General features: G+C 31.0%; 9 protein-coding genes across 9 annotated transcripts; 5 read left to right on the forward strand and 4 right to left on the reverse strand.

Annotated features, from left to right (window-relative positions):
- Window positions 1–260: 260 nt before the first annotated feature.
- On the reverse strand, window positions 261–2,071 carry PPL_00228 (uncharacterized protein; the record flags this gene model as incomplete). The annotated part of the gene is made up of 3 exons (XM_020571267.1): window positions 261–944; window positions 1,133–1,516; window positions 1,586–2,071. The coding sequence occupies 3 exons, from the start codon at window positions 2,069–2,071 to the stop codon at window positions 261–263; spliced, it is 1,554 nt and encodes a 517-aa protein (XP_020438541.1).
- Window positions 2,072–3,068: 997 nt separating this feature from the next.
- PPL_00229 (class I SAM-dependent methyltransferase) lies at window positions 3,069–5,175 on the reverse strand (the record flags this gene model as incomplete). Its single annotated transcript, XM_020571268.1, has 3 exons — window positions 3,069–3,408; window positions 3,998–4,894; window positions 4,964–5,175. The coding sequence occupies 3 exons, from the start codon at window positions 5,173–5,175 to the stop codon at window positions 3,069–3,071; spliced, it is 1,449 nt and encodes a 482-aa protein (XP_020438542.1).
- Window positions 5,176–5,572: 397 nt separating this feature from the next.
- On the forward strand, window positions 5,573–8,565 carry erg2 (ERG2 family protein; the record flags this gene model as incomplete). The annotated part of the gene is made up of 5 exons (XM_020571269.1): window positions 5,573–5,722; window positions 6,981–7,012; window positions 7,064–7,279; window positions 7,474–7,600; window positions 7,831–8,565. 5 exons carry the CDS (start codon window positions 5,573–5,575, stop codon window positions 8,563–8,565), a joined length of 1,260 nt encoding a protein of 419 aa, XP_020438543.1.
- Window positions 8,566–8,952: 387 nt separating this feature from the next.
- On the forward strand, window positions 8,953–10,330 carry PPL_00231 (FNIP repeat-containing protein; the record flags this gene model as incomplete). Its single annotated transcript, XM_020571270.1, has 3 exons — window positions 8,953–9,888; window positions 9,925–10,266; window positions 10,316–10,330. The coding sequence occupies 3 exons, from the start codon at window positions 8,953–8,955 to the stop codon at window positions 10,328–10,330; spliced, it is 1,293 nt and encodes a 430-aa protein (XP_020438544.1).
- Window positions 10,331–10,423: 93 nt separating this feature from the next.
- Window positions 10,424–11,620, reverse strand: PPL_00232 (uncharacterized protein; the record flags this gene model as incomplete). Its single annotated transcript, XM_020571271.1, has 1 exon — window positions 10,424–11,620. One exon carries the CDS (start codon window positions 11,618–11,620, stop codon window positions 10,424–10,426), a length of 1,197 nt encoding a protein of 398 aa, XP_020438545.1.
- Window positions 11,621–12,021: 401 nt separating this feature from the next.
- Window positions 12,022–12,345, forward strand: PPL_00233 (uncharacterized protein; the record flags this gene model as incomplete). The annotated part of the gene is made up of 1 exon (XM_020571272.1): window positions 12,022–12,345. One exon carries the CDS (start codon window positions 12,022–12,024, stop codon window positions 12,343–12,345), a length of 324 nt encoding a protein of 107 aa, XP_020438546.1.
- Window positions 12,346–12,901: 556 nt separating this feature from the next.
- hspH (heat shock protein Hsp70 family protein) lies at window positions 12,902–15,301 on the forward strand (the record flags this gene model as incomplete). The annotated part of the gene is made up of 2 exons (XM_020571273.1): window positions 12,902–13,066; window positions 13,154–15,301. 2 exons carry the CDS (start codon window positions 12,902–12,904, stop codon window positions 15,299–15,301), a joined length of 2,313 nt encoding a protein of 770 aa, XP_020438547.1.
- Window positions 15,302–15,496: 195 nt separating this feature from the next.
- PPL_00235 (uncharacterized protein) lies at window positions 15,497–16,927 on the reverse strand (the record flags this gene model as incomplete). The annotated part of the gene is made up of 1 exon (XM_020571274.1): window positions 15,497–16,927. The coding sequence occupies one exon, from the start codon at window positions 16,925–16,927 to the stop codon at window positions 15,497–15,499; it is 1,431 nt and encodes a 476-aa protein (XP_020438548.1).
- Window positions 16,928–17,511: 584 nt separating this feature from the next.
- Window positions 17,512–19,192, forward strand: PPL_00236 (uncharacterized protein; the record flags this gene model as incomplete). Its single annotated transcript, XM_020571275.1, has 5 exons — window positions 17,512–17,539; window positions 17,991–18,032; window positions 18,058–18,119; window positions 18,802–18,925; window positions 19,188–19,192. The coding sequence occupies 5 exons, from the start codon at window positions 17,512–17,514 to the stop codon at window positions 19,190–19,192; spliced, it is 261 nt and encodes an 86-aa protein (XP_020438549.1).
- Window positions 19,193–19,242: the final 50 nt, after the last annotated feature.

The raw sequence follows: 19,242 nt of genomic DNA on the forward strand, positions 1-19,242 counted from the left end.
CTTGAAGTTCACCACACAAAATAATAAGTTGATTGAATTTCCTTTTTAATTATTTATTAATCTAATTGTCCATTCAAAGATAAAAATTGTTTTCAATATTACTATTAAAGTATTTTAACAAAAATATATTTTATTTTTTTAGTTCATGCATGGAAATTTATTTATAATTATGTGTAAATAAAAATCAAATAATGATGAAAAAAATAATGTAATTTTAAAAGTACTTGATGCTTGGACAATAAATAATTTTTTTTTATTTTTTAATTATTGTCCTTTCTAATGTATCTTCTAAATCTAATTGTCTTTGCAAATAATAAATTAGAATCCTTATTGCTTTTCCGGTCTTGATTAAATTTCTCTGTTAGATCCAATAGATATTGAGAAGCAATTGTATCTAACTCATCTTTACAATCTCTGATGAATTTGTAGTTGTTTGGAATTCTTTGTTCTACTTTTATACCCAATTGAATTTTAAATCGTAAAAGGTTTGGTAGTATCTCTCTTAATGTGAGGAAAAGAGTTTCAAAGTCTTCTTCTGACATCGATTCATAGTGAAGACTGACTGATTTCAATGTCTTGCGATGTTTTCTCACTAGATGTGTGAGAAATTTAATCTTGTTTTGTTCTGGATTTCTTTCATAGTCTTTGGTAATGCGGATTGTGAAGTGTTCGAGACCACACCCATTGACATTGCTGCCAAGACTCTCGATGATATCAATGAGTAAACTACTGTAGTTCTTTGTATAACCCATGTAACAACGAACATCGATACGCTTGAGACTTGGCATAGGTGGAGGATACACTAAATACCAATGATCGGTTACCAACTCTCGGTATTCTAGATCGCATTTCATGATCGATTCATTGTAGATGTATCTTCTCGAGACGAGATCATCTTGATTGGCTTGATCCAACTCGTCCGACTCCAAAAGGAATGTCTCCCCCTTGACATCAAGAGAGTGGCAGTGTCAACACTCTGATAGTATCTAATGAATTTAATATATTCATAGTCAAAGTATAATGGAGGTGATTTGATTAAACAATATTCATTTTCAATAACGAAATGATGATTCCATTTAAAATAGATATTGTTTAGATATTTTGAAATGACTTTAAAAAATTGTTTCGATACCATTGCATAGAATAGTATTTGTTTTCCAGAGTATATATCCATTGATTGGCTAATATTATCTTTAAATCTACTACTATGATATAATTGAAAATCCAATGAAAACCAAAATATTTTGGATATAATGATGTCAGGTAAATAGTTTGATTTTGATGAATCTAAAATTATTTCTTTATTATTATTATTATTATTATTATTATTATTATTATTATCTATATTATTATTAGTATTATTATTATTTTCATAAACCAATTTATAAAGATGATCATAATTGAAATTATCTGTAACTTCAATCTTATTAAAATAACAAACATCGTTGTATGTCTTGATTCTGTATTTTAATTGTTCAATATCATCTTGATGTAATGTTTTAAACCATAGATCAAACTATTAAAAATAATAATGTTAGTAAAATGTTTGTAGTTTATTATCCGTTATATGTTATTTATATGTTACATCTTTATGATTTATAATTCTATTATGAATATCGATTACCACTGGTTGATAGTCACTTATTGATAAGTCGGTCATCTTATTGAATACATCGTTAGATCGATCAAAGAATACACTGACAATGAAATGAACATAGCTAATCTCATGGTAATAATGAATCTGTTTGTTATGATGATAGCTATTAAAGTATTGAACACATTTCGATCTCCATTTACAAACTACTTCGCATTGAAAATCGATTAACCGAAAATAGAAATGATAAATCAATATCATATTGAGTATAGAGTTTTCATCCTCGAAATCCGTAGATTCAAGTTCCTTTACTAATATCTCTAACTCATCATCATCATCATTATTATTTGTTATTTTAATTGATTTTCTCTCTTGAATATTATCTAAAAATAAATGATTATTATTATCATTGTTTGAGTCACAATAGGTTCTCTTAGGACAATGATCACTATTATTATTTTTATATTCTGAATTCATATGTGTTTAGTACAAGATAATTAAAAGGTTTTCAACTAAAGAAAAAAAAAAAAAATAACAAAACAAAACTGGCTCCCAACCACTTTCGCAGCTTTATTAAAATACGATAAATAAATATCACTTTTAGTTTTAACCACTAACTATCAACAAACACCGTCTTATTCATTATCAATAAACATAAACTAATAAACTAATAACAAAAGACTTCACATCATGTTTTTTTTTTCCACTGATCGACTGCCATGCAACAACATTGAAATCAATCCATATACACTTTGAAAATAGTGGATTCAAAGATATAAGATCAGTTCTTATAAAACTTCAACCTAATCTTTCAAAATTGCGACAACATAGTATTCAAATCAATTTGACTACTACAAAGGAATCGATTTTAGACCAATTGAAAGTACCTTTGAGTGGATTTGAAGATATATGTAATTACATTTCAAATAACCATCCAAACAATCAATATCTAATAAATAAACGAGTTATTATTTAAATTCAAATGAGATTCTAAAGGTTTTACTTTTTTTTTTCTATATTTCATAAATTGATCTATTATTTTAAATAGTATTTTATCTTAATCAACAAACTCTTTTCAATCTATTAATCATACCTATAAATTAATTGTTTTCTAATTATTTAAAAAAATTCTTAATTTATATTCAACAAGGAGCAATACAATATTGCAACTCATATTTGGTGATTAGAAAATCTAAATCAAATGCTTTTGAAAGATATTGTATTTGAAAATAATAATAATTGAAAAAAATTATATTAATTTATATTATTTTTTAAAGTAGTTTTACATAAATAAGTAACGATTCCTTACAAAAAGAATTTAAAACACCATTACCTAGATGCGAAGATATCTGTAATTAGATTGCAAACAACTATTCAAATAAAAGTAATATAATAAATAAACTTGTTTTGTTTAAAAAACTCTAATTAATGACAATATTATTTATTGTTTGTTTTTTTTTATTTGATTATAAAGTTAAGCACTGACTGGATAAAAGACATTAGCTACATAAGCATTTGTTTGTGGATTATGGACAATTCTTAATTCAATGTTGGTGTCTGTGAAGTATCCTCCTGGGTAATCAACGACTATACGCTCTAGTTCTATTCTTTTGTTGATGTAATTCATATTTTGACTGATATTAGGAACACCTTTGAAGTTGTAGACATCAATACGCTGAATAGTCAATGCTTGGGTACGACATGCCGTACCAACTAGATATCCAACTGGATACTGATGATCTTTTGGTATGAATGTTAGTTCATAGTTTTTGTAGCAAGTATCATCATTGGTTTCAGCAGAAACCAATACAATGCTAAAAAGAACAAATAAACAAATGACTGATATTATTTTCATTAGTAAAGAAAAAAAAGAAAGTTTTTTTATAAGAGAGTGTAAATGGTTGCTTTACATTATTCTATATATTTATAATTGAACTTTATTAATTTGTTCTAGAACAACAAAGAATCCTTTTTTACTTTAAAAATTATTATAATTTTTGGGGGTTGTTTAATATTTATAACCTACCACAAGATCTTATTATTACCAATTTAATTGGTTATTTTTTTAATTTTATCTCTTTTAGTAATTTAGTAACATCTTTAAAGTTATTATTAGTTGCTGAATTCAGTGTATTTGTTGTAACTTAATAACGTTATGAACATACAAAATAAAAAAATGATTTTTTTTTTTTGTATCATACATTTTTTACCTAGATGATAATGTTGTTTTTCAATCATAATTAACTAGCATTATCATCATTTTATGATCTTTAAATCTAATGACAATGATTTATCAGATATGAGATTAGTATTAACTCTGAGATTTTATTTTTACTAAATTTATTATTTTTTAATTTTTATTATTAATGTTATTTACAATCATGGTTTTATTGATATTTTTACTATGGTTTGTATCCAATTGCAATGATAGAGTCAGTATCCATCGACATGAAAGAACGAACATAGTCAAAGTCATATCTTTTGCACAAATCTGTTTCAGTGTTATTTTCAACATTGTTGGTAAATCCACAGTTTGTAATATAGTCACAAGGTCTGTCGGATGCTGATTTGTATTCATTTCTCAAAGGTGTTGGCAAAAACGATGACATTACTCTACCCATGAATCCTCGTTTACCAGTTGCTTGAATCACCATCGATGATCCACTGGCAGAGGTTAATGATACCTCTTGACACAACATCTCTATATCTTTTTCAGTTAAATACATGACAAGACCTTCCAAAAGCCAGGCAGTTGGTTTAGTTTTATCGAATCCAGTTTCTTCAAGACTGGAAATCCATTGTTTGCTCTCCAATACATTGCTTGTGACACGATGAAGTTTTGCTTTGGAAATTGGTGGAATAACTTTGATTGCTTCATTTAGAATCATTTCTTTATATTGGAAAGTCTGTGCGAAATCAATTTCCCAAACCGTCGATTCTTTACCGAATGGCATTCTTAGAGCACGTGTATCAAGACCAGCACCCAAAATCACATATTGTTGTATGGTTTGATCTTTAATATGCATCATAAAAATGTGGTCAATGAATTTATTTCTGAGTGCAAATCTTACATTAAATGAATCCAAATACATGAGACCAAAACATTGAACTGGTGTGTAATTTTCAATACAATATCTCTTTGCATCTTCAATGGTTGTGAATTCTAAACCTTTTTTTGAAAAAACATACTTTGCCAACTGATTTCTAGCAAACTGAGTTGGAATCATATTTAAGAATTGTTCCGACTGTTCCATTAGAATTTGAACTGATTCTTTTGTACAACAAAAGAAATATGCATACCTATCTTTTTTATTAGAATCGTATCGTATGGTTTTAATTATTTAATTATTTTAATTTGATATTACATACGGATCGAAAGATGCAACTTTATCATTGATGATCTCAGAGTAAAATGGTTCTTTCTTGTAGACATTCTCATAGTATGGAATAAATGACTCTTCAAGCTTCTCAGAGATCTTTAGTTGTTCATTTATAAATGAATTGGTTACCAAAGTTCTACCACCAGCAATCAATACTGATGTTCTTGCTACTCCTCCGGTAATACTTGGTGTATTCTCCATTATTAATAAATATAGATAAAGAATGATATTTAAAAAATATTAATCAAAAGATAGATTAAAGTTTAATTTTTTTGTTTTGTTTTAACATTGGAGAGGTGATAAATAAATCTGTTTTGACAAAAAAATTTTTTAATGGTGATCAAGTTGTTTTTACCAAACTACAAAGAACCCATTAATTTTATTTTAATTTTATTTTTTTTTGTTTTTAAATATTCCTACACATTTATTGATATTTTAATTCTTATTTAATGAATATGTTATTCATATTTTTAATAAATTGATAAGTAGTTGGAAATTTTTTATTAGATAACTTATTCTGATATGATTCAAAACAAAAATTCAACCTCTATAAACAATATTAGTTCTCAATACCAAAGAGAGGACGATAAATACTTGCATGAAAATATCTAATTCCTACTACAGATATCAAAATTCTCTCCTATTTGAGACTCCACCAGCAAGAAATTTTAAAGATGTTAATAATGAAGATATAGATGATAATATTTTGGATACAACAACAACAACTAATACAACTAACAATTATTTTGTTTATGATAAATTTAATAAGATTAATAATTAACTGATTGATTATCATTCAAAGTCGCCTTATACTCCTTAGATTCGACCAGAATCTTTAAGGAGAAGCTTGACTTGTAATTATTAGTTGTTTAGAATCATCGCCAGACTGATTTATATAAGATCACATCTTGATTTGCAATTACTCTATTAAGTATCCAAATGTGTTGAGCTTCATTTCGTAGTTTCATATCCCACAATAAAATACGACCACAACCCACAGGTCACTTACTACCTTCGACTAAAAAAAAAAAAAAAAAAAAAAAAAAAAAAAAAATTTAATAAAAGCAGATTAGAGCACTACTACTATCTTGTGATATGCTTAGTATCACTACGGTCATCTATGTGTAGCATATCAGAGATAACTCCGATATATTACCTGCATCGCGCTCTGATAGTGTAGTCATACTTCTTCATCCCTGCCATGAACGAGATTACTAATGATGAGATTAGTAAGTTAGAACAAACTCAAGAAATGATCCTAAGAATATGGTCTGAGAGAACAATATCAGGTAATCTCATATAAACCAGTCTGGCGTTAGTCGTTTCGGTTGTTATGGGAACAAACAAAAAAAACGAACGAAAAGAGACGAAAAATAATTTGTTGGGTTCCATCGAAAAAACGTGAGATTTATAAAAAAAAATAAAAAGTATGGGGGTTTGTTTTTTTTAAAAAAATTGGGATTTTTTATTTGTTTTCTCTTGTCCAAATAAGAATATTAAATTAACAACAAAAAAATTATTGTTGCACATTAAAATTAAATATTTTCTAAAATTATAATTCTTTATTTATATCATATCCTATTTTAATATTATCATTACCAATATAAATAAAGAATTCAGAGAAAAGAAAACCAACTTCCCCTTAAACACAGAATTGTTATGAAACAACTAAAAAAATCAAAATCAAATTAATGATTGCAGACCCACCCCTGTTGTAGCTGCTCAGGATAGTATTCCATCGCTCTGGTTGAATCGTCTCCAACAGCTGTCCACAACCAATCTCGGATATTGCTATGTCTCTAGTCGCACAAGTTCCGCCGCCGCCACCTAAAGTCACTCAGTCCAGAGGTTGCAGTCATTGGTGCCAGTATCTAAAACACCGAGGTTCATCACTTGCAAGAGATAGAATTATACTTTCCCAGATATTATTCTCGGCAATATCCGGTCCAACCGTTCCTAACACGTGCTCTGGTCAATTCGGCTATAACAACCAATCATATATATAGTGTCAAGATGAGATCGACTGGCAATCACCTCAGTAGCAGCACCGTCTAATGTAATCAAAGTACAGAACCCTTTGATTGATAAGCATAGCCAAAGATGCTCAAGTCAATAATGAAATTCGTATTAGAATAGAGGAATTAGTGCTACTTCAAAAGAAACTATTGGACCAGTTTCTCTTCTTGCCAGAGAACAGAATCAATGACAGACTTGGAGCACCTGGACCAAAATGCATTAAAGAAATTGGAACTGTAGAGTTTGGATTATTGATGGTAGCACACTTTTATAAACATCAAAAAGGTAAGTAATTCTATATTTTATTTATCTAGATATAAAAATAAAAATAAAAAAATTATTATTATCAAAAACATTCTCTTTGATCTGATCTCAGGTCTATAAACTATTTTGATTTGTTTATCATTTTCTTGGATACTCAAAGAAAGAAACAAAAAAAATTCATTGAAAACAAATTAATTATTTTCGTCGATAATTAAATAGAGAGATCAATATATTATTGATTTTATTTGATTTTCTATTTGTTTCGATAAACAAAAAACCAAATAATTCAATATTAAAAATTTTGGTTATAATGAAATGTACAATATTTGCAGGTTACAAACAAGATGTAAATTTAAAATATTGATGATACTAGATAGCATGATCATCACCCAGGTGAACGTGCAAAAAACAAAAATATCATTTGGGTTCCTTTTTTTTTTTTGTTTTTTTTTGGATTTTCTTTTTTTTTTTTTTTGATGATCCATCAATCACTCTTTTTATTCAATTTTGAACTTTAAAGTTATTTCATCTTATTTTTTTATTTCTATTTCATTTTATATTTATTATATAGAATAGAATAAAATTTATAAAACGCAACTTATGGATTATTCAAAATATGTTCAAATTCCTCAAATCAACAATGTCAATGATGTTGTACAATTGTTGATCGATTTGAATCCATTGGTTATTGCCACTGCCGTCATTGGATTGGTACTATCAGTCTACCTGTTGGTCAAGATTCGTTTGATGCGTGGATTGGTACTCGACGTCAAAGGATTGCACGAGTGCACCAAGAAGGGTGTAGGCAAGCCCATCGACGAAGCCTTCACCATCATCACCGAAGAGTTGGCCAAAAAGTATCCAGGTTTCATTAACACCAAGCCACGTTGGATCTTGTTCAACGGTGGTGGTGCCATGGGTCAGATGTGTGTTCTCCACGGTTCACTCTCAGAGTACCTCATCTTGTACGGTTCACCACTCTACTCGCAAGGTCACTCTGGTCGTTACTTGATGGACGTCTACGATTTCATGATCCAAGGTGAAACCAAGACCTACTTCCCAGGTGAATTCAAACCAAGAGTTTTCAAGGCCGGTGAATACTCGTTCCTCCCACATTTCGTTGCCAAGGGATACTGTTGCGAGAGAGAAAGTTATATGTTAGAGTACGGACGTGGTGTTATCCCACTCGCACTTCCATACTTCCTCTTTTCTTCCATCTTTGTCACACTTGACATTCTTCCATGGTTAACCGCTTGTTTCACTGTAGGTACTCAAGTTACCAAGAATCTTTTATTCCGTAGAAAGATTTAAAAAGAAAAAAACAATCATAAATTTATAAATAAATTAAAAAAAAACAAACAATTTTTTTGTTTATTTAATTTTATTTAACAATAAGAATAAAAAAAACAAACAATAGATATTTTTAATTTTGGAATTGGAGTTAATCACATTTTCAAATCAAACAACCACATCGGATCAATTAAAAGAAACAAAAAAAAAAACAACAAATGAATGCCAATGAAAAGGCAAAATCATTGAATGATGATTTTTGAATCGGAGCAGTTTTTAAATCATTCCTGATTTTTTTTTATCCCCCAACAGAATTATTAAACCTTTTTTTTTTTTGATTTAAAACTATAAACATTATATTGTTTAAATTATATTTATTTTATAAATCTATAATTATTTATTTATAAAATGTTAACATTAACAAATATTAGTTTAAAAATTATATTTGAATCATTAAATGATTCACCTTTGGACCAAATTTGTTTTGCTTTTTCTTGTAAAAAAATTTATAATGAAAAAAGTAATTATCTTTTACCGACTGATCATAGTTTGGTAAACTCTTCAAACAAATCAAGACCAGTTTCAGTTGCCAATTGGAGTACACTGGTTGGGAATTCAGATCATCTCGATCTTACTTTGGAATTGATTGAGAGATCGGATTTCGCTATCAAAGATTGTGTATCCAGTTTAAAGTTTGTATGGGCATTTGCAAAACCACTACCATCAACATTTGTCATTCCCAATCATATTACTAAATTAGATTTGGCAGGTCTAATCAACCAAGATATAAAGATTGGATTCCTACCTTCAAATCTCCAATACCTAGATCTGAGTGGAATTCGTTTCAAATCCTCAATAGAACCAGGTTTAATTCCAGAGAGTGTTACGAAATTGATATTACCATATCAATATAATATACCTTTGAAACCAGGTGTCATCGGAGCGAATGTTCGTCACTTGGAATTTGGATTCTTTTATAATCATCCATTAAAAGAATCTATTATTCCAGATGGTGTAGAGGAAATTGAATTTGGTAATGATTTCAATCAACCACTTGAATATCTACCCTGGAGTCTTAAAAGATTAAAGTTAGGTGGTTCTTTTAATCAATCAATTGCTCAAGAGAAATCTTTACCAGAAGGCTTGGAGCAATTAATCTTTGGATATCATTTCAATCAACCAATTCCCATCGGATGCTTACCACCCAACTTACGGATTTTAACTTTTGGTTGTAATTTTAATCAACCAATCGTACCTGCCGGTTCAATTCCTAGACAAATAGAAAGATTAGAATTTGGTTATAATTTCAATCATCCAATACCAAGAGATTCCATTCCATCCACAGTAAGATCACTGACAATTGGAAACTCTTTCAATCAGAGATTATATTTCAATTCAATACCAGCCAACGTAGAGTATCTATCTTTGGGATCTTCGTTTAAACAAAGGTTACTTCTCTATCCAATCATTATTGGTAATCATAGATCGCTATTATTAAATGAAAATCAATTACTTGCTAACTGCTCTACATCATTTACAACACCTACAAATATATCATCACAACAACCACTACTCCCTATACAACTTAAAGAATTGGCATTCGGAGTATCACTTTTACAACAAAACAAATTCATCAATTTACAACAATCGATTACTACATTTACTCTACTTTTATCACAACCTCTCAAAGCGAGACGTTTCAATCAAAGATCGATTCTATTAGTACACGAAAAAACAATGAGAGGATTCATTTTAGATAATAATAAATTAGATGATCAACTTTTGATTAAACTCAATAAATTGAGTATATATCCAAAGTTATCATTTACTAGTTAGTAGTTAACAAACAAAACAACTTATTAATTAATTTAAATTCTTATTATTTTAATAACTTTGATAAATTTTCAATGGTTGCATATTCATCTTGATTCTCTTCTTTGGTTTTAGACATTCTCTGTTGACGTATTTGAATTTCACGTTCCAATCCAAGATTTTTACATTCGTTTACACTCTTTTGATCACCTCTGAGCAACATTAAAAGAGTGGCTTCACACTTTTCACAGAGAATCGTTTGATGTGGATCTACTACCGATGCACTGTTGAATCCATGAATCAGGGTGACCAGTGCTTCGAGTACACCAAACTCTATTGCCTTTGATTTCAGCGATGGCACACCATGAATGATCTTCTTTAAAATATGAGTTGCTTTGCTCATTCCAGTCACTGAATTGGCGATTGAATGTGTAGTGGTAATAGTATGACCGTTGGCTTGCTTCACCGGTATAAAGATATCGACGGTCGGTGATAAAAACGATATACAAAGTTTAACGATCGTTTCCAATTTTGATCTATCTACTTTATCAATTTTACTTCCAAGTAAACCTGATGATGAAGAGGATGTCGATGATGACGATTGACTATTATTAGTATCGTTATTGGATTGATAACAATTATTCACCATAGAATTATACATACTTGAAATTAAAGAAAGTTCTTTTTCTCTACAAACGGTATTGGTTTCTGTGCTTAGCAAATGAATAGCTAGATCGTCTACACCAATCTGTATCATGTAGTTTTGAATGGTCTCTTCGTTCTGTGAGATGATAGTGAGACAGTTGGTTGCCTTTTCACGAATCTGGTTGTCCTCAGACTTTATCAAATCTATCAATATTGGTATTCCACCGATCTTAATATAGTCTCCAGAGTTATCGATATCTTCAATGTAGTATTCGAGTGCCTCCAACGACGATATACGTTGACCAACAGTAGAGCTTGGGTCCACCAACGTCTCGTTGATCTTTTTCATTCGCTTGGCATCGTCCTCTAGATTATCCATTGCCTCACGTAACCAATCATAATCTTTCTGGTCACGTTCTACAATCGGTGAGTCTGTGAGATTCGGTGAATCCGAATGTGTTAGACAAAACTTTAACAAACCGGGTCCTATATCCTTTGGTAATTGATATGATGATCTTGCAACTGGTTTATTTGTTTCATTTTTATGTATATTATTTGATTGTTGTTGTTGTTGTTGTTCAGCATTTTTCTTTGCTGTAATTGGTGCTCCTAAATACATGTTTATATATATATCTATTATATTTAAAAAAAAATTAAAAAAAAAAAAAAAACTAATAAAACTAAACTATTATTAATTTAAAATATGTTAAATATTTTAAAGTTATCTGTAAAATAATCTGTAAATAATGAATAATGAAAAAATTTAAACAAGATTTTAATACTGACTTTAGTGTGTTTAAAATCTTATTTTCAAAAATCAAAATTTCGAGTAGATTTCATTTCTCGTTTTTCAAAAATTATAATAGATTTGGTGTGTTGTTCAAAATAATAATTTTTACCCACTAACACAGAAATAAACTTATTTATATAGGAAATTTCAACAATTAAAAAAGAATATGCATTATCGATCAAATTTTCTTTTTTTTTTTTTTTTTTCTCAATTGATAATTTAAAGTTTAAATGAATATTAATAGATGTCCTGTTTGTGGTGAAGGTTCACGTTTTCTCTATAGACTCAATACTGTAAATCATGATAACATTATTTTGACATGTGAAGAATGTAATTCTACCTATATTGATCCAAATAGAATGGAAATTGGACAAGCTGTGAGTAATAGAACATTGTATTCAGTATATGGTGGTACTGACGCAGAGTTATTCAATAGTAAACTCTCTGGATGGGCATCAAAAGTGGAAATCTGTCAAAGTAAATGGAATGAACTTTTAGATGTAAATGAATCATTCATTCATTATTCAAAGAAATCAAAAAATAAAATAAAATAAAAATAAATTATCATTATTATTGAATATAACAACCAATAAACCTTTTTTAAATCTCATTATTGCTATCAAAGTAAATAATTTAAATTTTGGTCATTTTTAAAGCAAAAAAATTGCAAACCTTTCCTTTTTAACAATTTTCATCCGTTTTTCATTTGTTTTTCGCGTGAATATCATCAAAATCTTTTGCAATTTTCAACACTATCTCTCTGGTTTGAAAAAGAAATTTTCGTTTTTTAATTTTTTTTTTTTAGTGAAGATAGAAAAAACATTATTTTTTTTGATTTCATATCGTGTTATTATTATATTATAAATATAATTATAAAAACATAAAATACTTTTAATATTAATAGTTAATTCAATTAATAATTTATTTATCCATATATATCTCTATCACTTTGTAGTTTGATTATTTTTTATCATCAACAACAAACAATAAACAAACTTTTCACATATCAACATTAATAATAATTTTTTTATTCATATAATTAAAATTATTAAACTTGTTTTTTTTTCAAAAAATTTTCAATAATATAATATACATATAATAATATATACAATGTTTGTAGTAGGATTTGATTTCGGTACAAAGCAATGCACTATTGCCGTTGCTCAAAAGGGTGGTGTCGATGTTATCGCCAATGAAGTTTCCAATCGTCTTACACCATCTTTAGTTTCATTCGGTGAAAAAGAAAGATATATTGGTGAACCAGCTGCAACCAATGTAAGTAAAAAATAATTTAAATAATAATAATATATTTAAAAAACTTGACTAACTTTTTTTTTTTTATCTTATTTTTTTTTTTTATAGCATTTAAGAAATATTAGAAATACAATTACAAATATTAAGAGATTCATTGGTGTAAAATTTGCAGATGTTCAAGATGAATTGAAATCGGAATCATTCAATGCTTTCGAGTTACCAAATGGACAGATTGGATTCAATGTACAGTTGTGTGGTGAATCTCGTCAGATCAGTGCAGTAGCAACTTTGGGTAGTTTGTTGGGAAAGTTAAAGAGAACCACAGAGGCTTTTGCTAAAGCTCCATTGAGAGAGGTCGTAGTCTCTGTTCCAGTGTACTGGACCGAGTACCAAAGACGTGCTCTCTTGAACGCCGGTACCATCGCCGGTCTTAATATCACTCGTTTGATCAACGAATCCACTGCCACCGCGCTCTCATACGGTATCTACAAGGATTTGCCAGAGGACAACCCATTGAAGGTCATGTTTATCGATATCGGTGACAGCTCCACCACTGTATCGGCCATCGACTTTAAGAAGGGACAACTCCAAGTCAAGGCAACCGCATGCGAGAAGGACGTCGGTGGTCGTAACTTTGACGCAACCCTCCTCAAGTATTGGGCCAATGAATTCAAAAAGAACTACAAGATCGACATTTACGAGAACAAAAAGGCTTTGATTCGTACACAACAAGCTTGCGAGAAGCTGAAAAAGATGTTGTCCTCCAATTTCGAGGCACCAATCTCTATTGATTCGTTGATGGACGACAAGGACGTCAAGGGAATGATGAATCGTGACCAATTCGAGGCTTTGATCCAATCGGATCTCGAAGCACTCTTGGTACCAGTCAAGAAGGTCTTGGAAGCCACCGGAATGACCCCAGATCAATTCAGCTCAATCGAAGTCACCGGTGGTGGAACCCGTTCCACCTCTGTCCAAAAGAAGTTGGTCGAATTCCTCGGTCGTGATCTCTCAAAGACCATCAACTCTGAAGAGTCGGTCTGCAGAGGTTGTGCTCTCCAGTGCGCCATGATGTCACCAGTCTTCAAGGTACGTCAATTCGCTGTCAACGAAATTGCCAGCTACCCAATCCAAGTCCAATTCAAGTCGGCCTCTGGTGACCAAAACCTCCAGGTATTCAACAATGTCAGCCCAGTTCCATCGGCCAAGCCAATTCGTTTCTCTTTCCCAATCACCAAGGCCGAGCCATTCCAATTGTTGGTCACCGCACCATACGGAACCCTCCAAACCATCACTGTTAACAACGTACCAGCATTCACCAACAAGACTACCGTCAAGGCACGTGTCTGGTTGGATGTCCACGGTATTTTCCATCTCGATGAGGTCAAGATGGTCGAAACTCTCCCAGAGGAACCAGAGCAACCAAAGGAAGACAAGATGGACGAAACCCAACAACACGAAGAAAAGAAGGAAGAAGTAAAGAAAGTAAAGGTACAAGAGACTCCACTCGAATACACTGTAGTCATCCCATACCAAGACAAGGCTGAACTCATGAGAGAGGTCGAAGAGGAAGGAAAGATGCACGCCGCCGATTGTTTGGCAAGTGAAACCGCCGACAAAAAGAATGCTTTGGAGTCATACATCTATGACATGCGTTCAAAGCTCTCTGGTGCACTCAAGCCATTCGCCACCGAACAAGAATCCAACAATCTCATGTCATTGTTGACCACCGCCGAAGACTGGCTCTACGGAGACGGTGAGGATGCCACCAAGTCTGTATACGTCGCCAAGCTCGACGAACTCCAAAAGATTGGAAACCCAATCGAGAAGCGTCGTACCGATCGTGAGAACTACCCAGAGGCTGTCGATGGACTCCGTCAATCCACCTCGTTCTACAAACACGAAGCCTCATCCAATGCCGAAAAGTATGAGCACATCGCCCAAGAAGACAAGGACAAGATCATTGCCGAGTCTGATCATTTGGCACAATGGGTCGAATCATTGGTTGCCAAAGAAAAGAGCGTTCCAGTCACTCAAAACTGCACCATCAACATTGCCGAAGTCAACACTAAACGTCAACAATTTGAAACAATGGCCAAACAAATCTTGAACAAACCAAAGCCAGCCCCACCAAAGCCACAAACTCCACCAACCCCACAACCAGCTTCGACTTCGACTCCAGATCAACCACAACCAGAGAAACCAACTGAAACTCAACAACCACCAGCTCAAGATGCCAGTATGGAATGTGATTAAAATAAATTAATAAATAAAATAAATATATAAAAAAAATTAATATAAAATGAATCAATGCTTTGTAATCAATTGTAGATTCTTTTGTACAAAATGAAAAAAATAGAATATTTTTTAATCCTTTTATTATATTAAATAAAACATCTATATTTGAAATCTTAAAATTTCTTATTATTACAGTTTTTTAAAGTTTCATCTCTAGAAATTAGGGTCATCATCAAACTTTGAGTTATCAATATACATAATATTATTCCTGCTAGCATTGTTATTATTATTATTATTATTATTATTATTATTATTATTGTTGTTATTACTGTTATTATTAGTATTGTTTTGCCTATTGTTGTTATTTGTAGTTGTGGTTGTGGTTGTGGGATTTAAAGTATTTCCAGTAGAGTTTGAATTTGTGTTTGGTATGGGTGAATTGGTCATTCTGACTGTAGTTTGTTGAATAGGTTGGTTGACATTAGAGATATTATTATTATTATTGTTGCTGTTGTTTAAAGGTTGATTTACATCTGGACTTGGTGGTTGGTTTGGCATTCCAATTCGGCTTGGAGCTTGACGTTGTGCTCTCAAAGTACTACTGTTTATCAATGGTCTATTGATCAATTCACTGTCATCTGTTGAGCTATCATTACTTTCTTCATTCATCGATTTTCTTTCTCTATAGTTTATATTATTATTGTTATTTCCTCTGAGATTATTTGAACCAACATTATTATTATTATTGCTGTTATTATTGTTGTTGGTTGTTGTTCTAACAGAATTGTCTCTTTGAGGGTAGTTGTTATTTACAGGACCATTATGATAGTTATTATTATTATTTCTCATACTATTATTATTAATATGGCTTTGGTTATTATTGTTTCTCATATTATTATTATTATTATTATTATTATTATTGTTATTATTATTGTTATCATCAGTTGTATTTAAATCAAAAGGATCATCATCATATCCTTTAAGTATTCTTTGTTGTGGGGTTAAGTAGCTATTCACATTTGATCTATTCACATTATTATTGTTTCTTATATTATTATTGTTATTATTATTATTAAAGTTTCTACCATAAGGTTGAGTATTCTTATTGAAAGGGTCCATGTCTATATCATCATCCATATGTTTGTCAAAGTAAGATTTTTGGTTATTGTAGGTGTAATCATTGGATCTATTCATATTATTATTATTGTTTCTATATTGTTGTTGTTGTTGCTGTTGGTGATGATGGTTGTGTTGTTGTTGTGGGGATATTTGGTTATTTTGTTGTTGTTGTAATTGTGAAGGTTCACCAATAATAATGGGACTACTAGGAGGAGAATATACATCTATGACTGTAGATGGTTGGTTCTGTTGTGAATTGAAGAAAGTCGGTGGTTTATAAGGTAGAACAGGAAGCACAGGGTCTATTACAACAAATTCTGCGCCTGTTGGTATTGCGTTCTGTTGTGGTGTAGGCATAGGCTCGTGAATCGAACTCCTAGGGAACATACCAATCGATTCATAGTATTTATCTTTAACGATTGAGCTTTTGAGTCTGCAATGCATAATCGCTCGTACAACGATAACCAAAATGAAAATACCAAAGATACATCCAACAAATATAAAAAAGAAGTAGTCATCAACCATTTTTCGTTTGTTTGTTAAAACAGTTATAAAATCTGTTTAAATATATCTACTATATATCTAAATTATTATTTTCATTCTACACTTTAAATATAATTAAATTTATTAATAAATTTTGAAAAAAAAATGTAATGAGGGAATGCATTTCTGAATGAATTAATTATTTTCAAATAAAAATTTTAAAAGATAATTTATCTGTTCAACCCTGGGCGCAATCGTGGTAAAGCAGATTGATATAAGGGTTGGTGTCATTGAGATGCCCACTCTCTTCTTTTTTCAAAATGGTCAACAAGTTTTCGAAAAATAAAAGAGAACACCCAACCAAAATATATATTTCAATAATTAAAAAAATTTTCAATATGTTATCACCTCAACCATGAACTTATAAAAAGACAGCTGTATATAATATCAACTATTTAAATGTCTAAATCTTACAAATTAAACAATTTTTTTTTATTTTTTTGTCAATAATGATTTCTTAGGTAGTTTTTTTGACAAGATTGATGCGAATCTTGTGGCACCGAAGAGGAAGTGTTTAGATATATTAGTTTCACCATTTTGTTTAGTCTCATGCCCTAATTTTAAAAATGAAGGAAGGACTAAGCCTTCATCAAAGTATTTGGTCACCGAGACCAAGGCGTCAGTTTAGAGCATTGATTTCTTCGGAGCTTGGATTCAAATTTTTTATATCACAATAACTTGACCCCTTAGGAGGAATGAAATTCAATATTTTTTTGAAGTGACAATACAAGGTGGAAGTTGAGATATTCAACAACACAACAATTGTACCGTGGGTTTATTGCAACTAGTAATTAATTAATTAAAATGAACTTAAACTAAAGACCAGGCGGGGGGGGAAATATCTGTTCTATGTTCTACTCCTTATGTTTGGACCACCAGGATACCACTACTGATGGAGGGCTAAGGGAGTCACAACGGGCTGTTTGATGGATGAATAACTTTAAAAAGAAATACTTTCAACGATTTTAAATTATAAATAGAAATAGATAATCTATATTAGAAATGAGAATATTTATTTTTTTATTAATCATAATTACTATATTAGTATTTATTCAAGTATCTTCTGCTGAAGATAAAGCTTTTAAATGTAAACATACCAATTGCATTCATAGTTACAAAGATAAATCTAATTTATCACGTCACCACAACCACTCAACTAACCACAAGAGCAAATGTATTTTTGAATGTTCCTAATGTAAAGTTTTAGCTGAAAAGAAAAAGAATAATAAAAAGAAAAAGAAAAAAAGGTTACTATATATTTAAAGTGCAGAAATGTCTCATGTAGGAGTGACCAAGATAAGTTTGAGTCATCTAATCTCGCAAGTCATGAGAAGATTGAATCACTTACGAAATCAAACCAGTAACGGTGTTGGGAAGAAGGAGGCATTGGCCTCTGGAACATGCCGGTAAGAGAACTCGCTCAAAAAGCATGGGTCTATAACCACTTCCTCTCAATCAAACGCTTGGAAAAAGCTTGCCAGCGAGCATGGACACAATCCCCACCTCAACCAACCAATCACAGAATCACCCAACACAATAATCCCACTCAAAACTATATACAGAACATTCATACGAGTGAACTCTGACAAAAAACATACCAATTGCATTCATAGCTACAAAGTTAAATCTAATTTATCACGTCACCACAACCACTCAACAAACCACAAGAGCAATACGAGTGACCAAGATAAGTTTGAGTCATCTAATCTCGCAAGTCATGAGAAGATTGAATCACTTACGAAATCAAACCAGTAATGGTGTTGGATATACAATCTACTATTGCAAAAGATCGTCAATGCATCATCATGTTGTGTTTTTCTATATTATTGTAAAGTTAGAATTGTTTTTATAAACAGCATACAATCCCAGAATTTCAATCAAGCAGCCATACCCAGCTGAGAAACGCTCTTTTGATTCGCACCCGATTTTTGTATTTGGTGTCTGTCGAGATTGCTGTTTGTGGAGAAGATGAACCAGTTTGTGAGTGATTGGGGTTGCAGCTTTAAAAAAATTTTGTTTTTTTTTTTTTAAAATATTTTCATATCTTGAAGAATACTCAAATGGATTTTATTTTTATTTGTTTATTGCTAGTGAGGTGGGATGGCGTTGAGAAGTTCCAGGTTTGGTGGTTCCAGATGAGTTTGTCTAGCGTCTTCAGCCATTTGGATTGATATGCTTTAATGTTTGAGTTGTTTCGACCGAAGTCTTGTTTTGATTTTCTGATTAGTTTTTGTTATTTTAGTTTAGTTAGTCTGTTAATGTAGTTGATTGTTGGGAGATAAATTTAAATGTTAGTA

This window comes from Heterostelium album (assembly GCF_000004825.1).
Source record: "Heterostelium album PN500 unplaced genomic scaffold PPL_scaffold1, whole genome shotgun sequence".
NCBI classification, from domain to species: domain Eukaryota; phylum Evosea; class Eumycetozoa; order Acytosteliales; family Acytosteliaceae; genus Heterostelium; species Heterostelium album.